The sequence below is a fragment of the Emydura macquarii genome, unplaced genomic scaffold (assembly GCF_026122565.2).
Source record: "Emydura macquarii macquarii isolate MOO-44397 ecotype Brisbane River unplaced genomic scaffold, CSIRO-AGI_Emac_v2 contig_2422, whole genome shotgun sequence".
Classification (NCBI taxonomy): Eukaryota; Metazoa; Chordata; order Testudines; family Chelidae; genus Emydura; species Emydura macquarii.
In genome coordinates, this window is record NW_027132559.1 from 25,889,855 (window position 1) to 25,899,101 (window position 9,247).

Sequence of the window (9,247 nt, forward strand, 5' to 3'; positions counted from 1 at the left end):
ATAGCAGCAAAGGTGGAAATTGTCCTCTGCCTGACCCTATTGTGAACTTTCCTCCCCTCAGCCCCATTCACTGGAAACTCAAAGCCTATTAAAGTTTTGGCAGCCAAAGGAGGGTAAGGGGGGAGAGAGGTGAAAATGTGATACTGCAAAAACAAAGTTACTAGGACATATATATTAATATGATTCAATAACAAGTAATCAACATTCATTTTATAGTTACTAAAAACTAAATTGAAGAATTTCATGTAAAAAAATTGGCAAAACCCACTATAGTTGAGCTCTAATTACACTACAAGTATTGTGTGTCAGCTACATTTTAATAACTGATTCAAAATTTAAAAAAACCAAAACAACAAATGAGAAAGAGCATTCTTGTTAGTGCCTGAGGAAGGATTCATCTAAATGGGCAGAAGCTTCTGCAGTCTCTAGAGTCCCAAATTGGGGCAAGATCAGGCCAGTAAGACTGGTCATCTCAGGCCATGGGTTCCACAGGTTGGCAAAATGTTGACAAATGCACTGCATCTGCTCATGCTGCGTTTTCATGGTTGAAAAATCACATAAACCAGATTGCCAAACCACTACCTGCCCAGTGCAAGGAAGGTGGTGTCATGCTGTCATCTATTCCATCAGCTGATGGCGAAGAGAGAGAAACTTCCCCTTTCCCAGGGGTTATTCTGTGACAATAATGGATAAATTAGAAAGCTACTGAGGAGCACAGTTGCATGGTTTTCTCCCCTCCCGTGCCAAAGTGTATGCTGCAGGATAGTAATACATCAATGGTTCCAGCTATATCTAATTCCTATCCCGCTTTACTAGAACTCTGGGTACAGCAGAGCATTGCAGGATTTAAATGGATAGAAGTTCAAATCCTCTAGCTCCTAGAGTTCTATAAAGACAAGGAACACGGTTCTAGAACTTTTGTCAACACAATACATGCTCTGTCCTATGGTAGAAAATAGTCTGTCCTGCCAATCCACACTCAATACAATATTTAAAGGTAAGATAAAATATTTATACCTGTTGCAGAGTAATTAACTCAGAGTTTTTTCTTTAATTTATGACATCTGAGTTTCTCCCTGACTACACCTGCCTTTTACTACCAACACCTTTTATCTTTCATAATTAAAATATATAGTTTTTGTTTGAACAGAATGATGGTGTATTTTCATACTCGATGCAAAGATTTTAAGGGCTTGGCCTTCGGTATACAACATAAAACAAATAATACTCAATGTACTTATAGAAACAGTGAAATGCCAGACCAGATCATTTTTTTAGTCCAATATCCTGTCTCCAGCAGCCACCTGTAGTAGATGTTTCAGAAGAAAGTGCAAGAAACCTGACAGACAAGTAGAGGGTAGTCTCCCTGTAAGGGAAGTTTCTTCCTGATTGCAGCCAGCTAATGCTTGGCTTATGTCCTACAGCATGAAGTTTTATATTCCTTATAAATGATCTTCTCTTTTGTTACTGTGATTATTGTTCATATATAATTTTACATGAGGTAAGGATCTGTAAAATAGAATGAGATTGCTGGGTTTCCTACCCCTCATTTCGTCCAAGCTCTAGTTTACTTCTAGGGATTATTTTGTGTGGTTCTTTTTCAGTCAGGTTTTTAAAAATTGCTTTAAGGCCAGGTTTTTACTTTTTTAGCTTGCATTTGGCTTTATATAGAAGACTAAAGGCTAGTCTACACTATAGACATTACAGTGGCACAGAAATAGTACTGCACCAGTGCCACTGTAGCATCACAGTGTAGATGCTTGCTAGTGACAAAAAGGGTTTTTCCAACAACCTCTTTCCCATCACCTACCCTTCTCCAGTTGAATTGTTAATTGCATGCAAAGGCTCCTGTTTCCCTATAGTTTTACTTCTTCCCACTCTCAGAAGTGAAGTTTAAGGGTGGGATCCACAAAGGGACTTAGACCTTGCCATACTGAGCAGCATGGCACCTAACTTCTAGGTGACTAGAAAAAAAAATCACAGGAATGACACCGTAACCCACAAAGCTGAGTTAGGTGCCTTAATTCCCTGTACAATGAATGTGATACACAAAAGTCAGCACACTAGGCGGGAGCCACATAGATTAGCCAATGGGAGATTCTGGCCTGACAGGGGTGCACTAAGCTCCAGGCCCTCTCAAAAATAGGCACCTGTAGGCAGGCACCAAGCTCTGTATAGCAGTCCACAAATAGAAGCCCCTCTGATGGAGTCAGGCAGCTCAAGTGCCTACACTCTTCCTTGTGGGAATGAGTCAGGAATGTACCTTGCCTTACCCCACCCCACACAAAATGGCCAAAGGAGGTGGTGGTGGTGCCACAACTGTCCACCTTATAACTTTTAACCCAGAGGTTAGAGTACTTATGGGGGATGTGGAAGACCCAGGTTTAATTCCCCCCTCTCTAGCAGCAGAGGTGAAAGAATTTAACAGGAGTCTACACCAGACTCTCAAGTGAGGTGCTTTAACCACAGAAGTGTGGGATATTTTGATGGGGCCTCCCCCTCACTATCTCCTGGTGAAGCTGTTCCACTTTTAATGAACAATGAAAGAGTAACTGGAGCATAGGAACTGGGCCCAGCTCTCCTGCCTCCCAGGTGGACATCCTAACCAGTTGGCTACAGAATCATTGCCAACTCAATGATGATTTAAACATTTAGCCACAGTAGAAGTGTGGTTCTGAGAGTGCGAGAATCATTCTGTAGTCCAGTGGTTTGGACCAGCACATGGGACGGTGAGACCCCACATCCATGCCTCTTACTCCAATCAATCACTAATTATTTATCCACAGTAGAACAACTTCAACAGGAGACACTGAAGAACTCACACATCAGCATATCCCATAGCCTAGTGGCTAAAGCACTCTGCTGAGAGGTGGGAGACCTCTATTCAAATCCTCTCCCCATCTGCCAGAGATTGGGGTAATTGAACCTGGGTCTCCCACATCCTGTGCAAGCTACAAGACAAGCAGCAAAGTTCCTCTTCTTCTTGCCAGAGTTTGAATGGGAGTCAATCTGATAGGCAGACTGAATACATCTACTGGATCCGGCCCCCTCCACAACTTAGTTGGCTTCCTCCAGTTTATGAATCGCTTAAGCAGGAAGATAGGAGACCAGACTTATAGTGGGAGGTAGTGCCTGTACCCAGAGGCTGAAACATAGCAACCAAGGGAGCTCTTATTCTGAAAATTTAGGCAGCAAGTTTCAGCACCTAGAGGGGGCAGCAGTTTTGTGGCTCACAGTGGAGCAAAAAAGGATTGTGGTGATTTTGGTACTTAAATGTAGGACTTAGGCTCCTATGTACATTTGTGGATCCCACAGTCAATCTTGATTTGTTACATCAGTACACATATAAACTGTAACATGTGTATTACAATACTATATAGAAATACCACCAACAGAAATATAAGAATTGCATGTAGTCTTTTGAACATTGGGTGTAGAAAGCAGTAAATACATATAGCTATTGTCCAGTTGAAGCAAGCATTTTATTTTACTGGAGGGGAAATATGATTTAGAAGGGGTTAATAACTGCAACTTCTCTCTTAAGTGTTGTTTTGCTGACATCTATAATTCAGAGTACTGAAAAACTGAATAATCAATACATGTTCAATGCAATGTTCAACTTAATGTTAAGGACAGGACCTGCAATGTATCTTATAGATCAACACTACTTGCTAACTAAAACAGATGTAAATTCATATACTTCTATGAAAAATAAAGTTTATGTATAGTGATTTAGCCTGTATAATTAATGGAAGCAATGCCACATTTGTAAGATAAAACCTGAGAAATGAACAGTTTGCTTGATTTATTGATATAAGTATTATCTCAATAATGTAGGTAAAGTTAGATATAATTAATTCTCTGACACAGCTGCTTCAGTTTTACATTTCTAGGTATTTCCTAAAGTGAGCTTAAAATGTTTGAATTGTCCTTATATGAAATAGCAAATACCTTTTTTAAGTTTATAAAATATCAATAAAAACATTTACCAAATCTTTTAAGTTCCATAACAGTAAAATAACTTGAACAGAGCATTTAAACAAATGCTTGCTTCTTTTTTATTTCAAATAAAGGTTTCCTTATACATCCCACCTTCTGCTTATTGGAGAACTCATAGCTTGTTTGAAGCTTTCTTTTATCTAGTGATAACACTGCTCCCAGTCAGCATTATGTAATACTACATTATAGTAAGGGGGTAGCGATTTGTACACAAACATGGTTACTTTTAAGAACAGCCGGGGTCCCCTGCAGAAGGTACCTTATTGAACTGATTATGAGGTTCAAGATATAGTGTACAACCATGTTCACAGCCCTCTGCCTCAAACTGTTCTTCATAACAGGTTACCAGCCAGTGGGGAACCAACAGGTAGTGCATGAAACACTAGTGTGTTTCTTGAAAGTTATGGGGAATATAGTTGATCTTTCAAGCTGCTGTAGACGCGACTCCCATTGACAGCATCTTATAGGATCCTTCAGACAATATCTATTCGGAAGAGGTTGGGCAGGGAGGAAAGAAAGAAGAGTGTTTACATGGCTTTGGCCAAGGAGCACAGAGAATCAGTTTCCCCACAAAATCTACTTTACCAGCCATTAAGCTCTCAGATGAAGGAGAGGGCATGTTCCACAGCATACAGTCCTCACTTATGAGCCATAAAAAGAGACTAGCATTTCAATGCCTCCTTGTACAATGGTAGCTTACAACCCACTAATTAGGGGAGAGGAGAAGGGAAACTGGAAGTTTGGCAATATAAGGCAAATCTGCCTCAGCCCTTTTAGGATAAAAAGGTATTACATAAAAATGTAGAATAAGATTTGATAGGTACTGATTCACTACATCTGAGGCATTTTGCAACACTTTCATTCAAAATCTTCAAAGGTGAGGGTTTTTTCTTTTTTAAAAGCTGTTATGTGCTACAAATTGTACGAACAACTGTACCCACATAATTTTGAAAAAAGTGGCCCCAAATATTTCTGTCAAAGCTGAACAATCTTAAATCACTATACACAAGTATGTGAGAGCAATTAAAAGATTACTTTGTATTGATAACACCATTGAGATTTCAAGTCAGTGCAAGGGTTTTACCCATGTTTCCTGTAAAATCAAGAAGAGGTGTGGCTGAATCCTCTGCACTGTTTGAAGATTTCAACCTACATCTGTTTACAATGAAAAAGTACCTTGTGTAAATATTAGAAATGCAACATATTTCATCTACATAGTCACAAAAATGCTTTCTAGCATAAGATATGCTAAACCAAGTAAGAGCATTATAGTCTCAGCTTATTAAAGGACTTAATATTATCATTGTATAGTCAGTTAATATGATATATGATTTCAGAATTTTGAGAATTTGAGAGCTGGACCATTAAATATGTATGTAAAATCTAAATCTATTCATGAGAAGGTAAAGTTTACAATACACACCACCACTGCACAAGAAGACAGAGAAGTGGCTATAGCTAGAAGCAAACAGAGTTCTGTGAAAAACATATGGAACATAATACAAACATGCCATTGATATTAAGTCTTTAATGAGATACCTGTGATTTATAACATTGTCACATTTACAAATCTCACATTTATAAGAGTTCGATTTTCATGCAGATATTTCTACTGCTATCGAGAGCGAGATCTGCACACAGAGGCCAACAAGAACACTTCACCGCAACTCAAGGAAGTCAAACACCTTCTCCCTGCAGACTTGTTTTGAGTTGTGTTTATTGAGGTTTAAGAAGTTATCCATGTTTTTATAAATATAGACATTACTGAGTAAGTGACTTTCAATGTCACTAGTGCAGGTACATACATAACCAACATACAAAAGCTCCACTGGAAACTAATTCAGTTCTTTCAAAAGGACTAAGATTTCATTTAAAAAACAGCTGTCACTTTCAATAATTGAAAACACTAAAGTGCATTTTTGGTTACCTCTGGACAAACAGCTGCTGGCTATAAAATTTGATTTTATACAGATATCAATAGGTTACATTGATTGACATTCAGATTTCTAGCGGTTATCCCCCTAATACATGGCAATAGGTAAGAATGAATTAACTTTGCTGGTTGAGTAAGAGGAAATGAATCTTGCATTGTTCCTTAAGTCTGATATTTCTAATGGAAGTTTCAAGATAATCTAACATTCTGATAAAGTTTTACAGCACCACTAAAGTTAGTCTTAAAATTCAGGCTCTATTTTAGTCCTTTTCATTTGCTAACCAAGATGTCTAGACAACTTGTTTGAAGTTCTGTACCAGTAAGAAAAACTATTCTCCCTTCTCAGATGCACTGTCCTGCCCAGTTAATACTGTTTGCGCATTTTGTAAACAAGAACAGTTTAAAGCATAATTAAAGCAGAACACAGGCCATCTTTAAACTTACGTTTTCCCAGTGTCAAATGTTTCAAGTGTATAAAGCTTCTTTACATTCCTAAACACAAGCACTGCAAGAATTGTAATAAAAAAAAGTCTATCCTGAAAGTGACCTAGCAGTATAACTAACAAATCTGGGCATTTTTGCAGATACAAAAAGTGTGCTCTGTTGACTAGTTCTCTTTAGGTTTCATTATGATCAAGTTTTATTGCCGACTGTCATCTAGAGCTAAAAATGCTGTACTGGTAAAAATCTTGGGAGACCTAAGCTGCTGTACACATCTCCTTTACCGCAACAACAAATTTAATTTTGTGTTGATAATTTGGGCATGTCACAGTAACTTAATTTTTTGAACAGAAAACAAGATTTCTGGAACAAGTCTCCATACGACATGAGTATATTCTAAACCCAGTTAGCACTGTATAACAATGCATAGCTATTTCTAAGAAGACTACACACCAAATCATGCTACATGTTGGGAAAACTGATCCATGCTCTTGCATGTTGTGTACTTGTCTAACAAGTCTTACTTGTATCAGTTGAAGAATCACAGCACTGAAGTTTCAAGTATTTGAACTAAAAGTGATTCAACTTCAAAAGTGCCAAATTAAAAAACATACCATAGCCAAACTCTCTCATGAAAATCATTACCAAACAAGCAAGATAAAAAACCCCAAGGCTCACAGCCTCCTGAAATAATGGATTGCTAACTCCATACACGTTGTTGAAATCAATATTTTTAAAGCTGTATATATTCACCTAAACACTCCACTTACAAGCATTAGAAGTTTAAAAACACTGAATGCCTTCAATGCAAATTTCTTGCAAAAATGCACCCTCAAATATATGAATACAACACCAAGCAGAAAACTCTCATTTTATTTGGCTATTTAGACATCCAGGTCACATTTACTCACTTATCTGTTTCCTGATAACTTTATACTACTTTATAGGGCATCAGAAATAACAGTGCCAGAACGTTGGAAAAATATTTTCTGTTTTTGCTTTTCAAAAGGTTCTGTCTGCACAACTTCCACAAGGCAAGGTTGTGCAACCGATTGTTTAACATAACAAGCAGGTCAGGCTTTGGAAGCTGTTATGTCAAATTCTGACCATGGAACTACTCTAAAATAGAAGTGTGGAAACAGAACTCATCTCTTCTTTTTCTGCTGTCTCAACATTTTTCGACGCTTAATTATCATATCGTGTAGTTTTTCAAGTCCTTCTTTGAGTCCATCCCCTATGATCGCACACGTAGGCTGCAGATGCCAGGGAGTAGAAGAGCTCAGCTCGCTCATTGCTAACATCTTTTCAATTTCTGAGAGAGAGAGGGAGTTCCTCAGGTCCTGTTTGTTGGCCACTATAAGGACAGGCACGCCCTGATTTTCAGATATCCTAGTAATCTTATGAAGTTCTGTCTTTGCTTCCTCCATCCTTTCGATGTCGACGGAGTCCACCACAAACACGATGCCATCCGTGCACCGGGTGTAGGACTTCCACAGGGGCCGCAGCTTCTCCTGGCCCCCCACGTCCCAGAAGTGGAAGGTGACCGTTTTCGAGCCGCCCAGCGTCACTTTGATTTTCTCCGTGTTAAATCCCTTGGTGGGCACGGTGTTGACGAACTCGTTGAACTGCAGCCGGTAGAGCACGGTGGTCTTGCCCGCCGAGTCGAGCCCCAGGATCACGATGTGGAAGCACTGGAAGGAGGGCAGGCTGGAGAGGATGGGCGTCTGGTCCGAAAGCCCATTCCCCATCGCCGGCGGCGGGGTGGGCGGGAGGGGACAGCGAGCCGCCGCCGAGTCCGCCGACACAGCCACAGACAGACGGACGGACGGCTCCCCTCGGCCGCGCCGCGCTCAGAACCTGCCAACGACAAGCGACGCGGCGTTAGCCCGGCGGAGTGACCGGCCGGCCGCCCCCGCCTGAAGGGAGCCGGAGACCGGCCGCTCCCCGCGCCACGGCACCCAGGTCCGCGCGCTCAGCCCCAGCCTACGCCTCTCGCCCCGCCCCGCCCGCGCACCTACCCCGGCTGGCGAGGCTAACGCAGCCCGCACCTCACGCCGCGGGCGCGCCCATGTCGGCTCCTCAGCCGCCGCCGCCGCGCTCTGCCCTTCTGCCCGTCCGCGGCCGCTGAATGAGTGGCCGCCGAAGCGCGCGAGCGGCGCAGCGTCTCTTCCCTCTGCAAAGCCCCGAGCCCCGCCCCCTGCCCGCAGCGCGCCGCCCATTGGCCATTGGGCGCTGCGGGGTGGGAGGGGGTGGGAGCGACGGCCGCCTCTCACCGGCGGGGCGGGGGCCTCCCTCCGCGCTCCATCCCGTCCTCCGGGGATCCGGCGGCGGCGGGACTCGGGGTCTGCACCTTTAAGCCGTGAAGACCCAGCGCTCCGCGCTACGGTACAGCCCCCTCCCGCGCCGCGGGGCTCCACGCATCAGCCGCGCCCACAGCCTGCCGCTCCCTCCGACCCTCCTCCTAGCAACGCCGCCCCTCCCCTGCGCTGCGCTGCGCTGCGCTGCGTGCGTGGCGGGGCCAACAAGAGCCCTCCAGTCGGCAGCCCCGGCTCCTGAGTCCCACTGATCCCATTTCCCACCCCCTGCACGGAGCGCGCCGCTCACCGGCCCCCAGGAGCCGCCACTCGCGCGCTACAGGCTACACCCAGGAGAGGGAGTCGGCTACACCTTTAAGCCGTAGAGGCCAGGCCCCGCCCCCAACCCCTTCACCCGGACCCGGCACGGGGACACTAGGAGTCAGCCTCCCTCACGCGCCGTCCCTCGCCCTCAGGCGTGACGCACCCACGGAGCCCGCGCCAACTCCCGGGGGAGGGAGAAGTTTGGCTTCGCCACGCACTCGCTCCCTCGCACGCCCCGAGCGTCATCGCAAACAGC

At 43.5% G+C, this 9,247-nt stretch overlaps 1 protein-coding gene across 2 annotated transcripts; it reads right to left on the reverse strand.

Moving 5' to 3' along the window:
• Nucleotides 1-5,512: 5,512 nt before the first annotated feature.
• ARL4A (ADP ribosylation factor like GTPase 4A) lies at nucleotides 5,513-9,016 on the reverse strand. 2 transcript variants are annotated; one of them, XM_067562124.1, is made up of 2 exons: nucleotides 8,978-9,016; nucleotides 5,513-8,230 (listed from the first exon to the last, which is right to left on the reverse strand). In XM_067562124.1, the coding sequence occupies exon 2, from the start codon at nucleotides 8,119-8,121 to the stop codon at nucleotides 7,519-7,521; it is 603 nt and encodes a 200-aa protein (XP_067418225.1). In that variant the 5' UTR covers nucleotides 8,122-8,230; nucleotides 8,978-9,016; the 3' UTR covers nucleotides 5,513-7,518. The 2 variants fall into 2 exon arrangements, with proteins under 2 accessions (XP_067418225.1, XP_067418224.1); XM_067562123.1 differs by lacking the exon at nucleotides 8,978-9,016 and adding an exon at nucleotides 8,392-8,530.
• Nucleotides 9,017-9,247: the final 231 nt, after the last annotated feature.

Bases quoted from the DNA above. Each gene is read 5' to 3' on its own strand.
- ARL4A (XM_067562124.1), bottom strand. From the start codon at position 8,121: ATGGGGAATGGGCTTTCGGACCAGACGCCCATCCTCTCCAGCCTGCCC.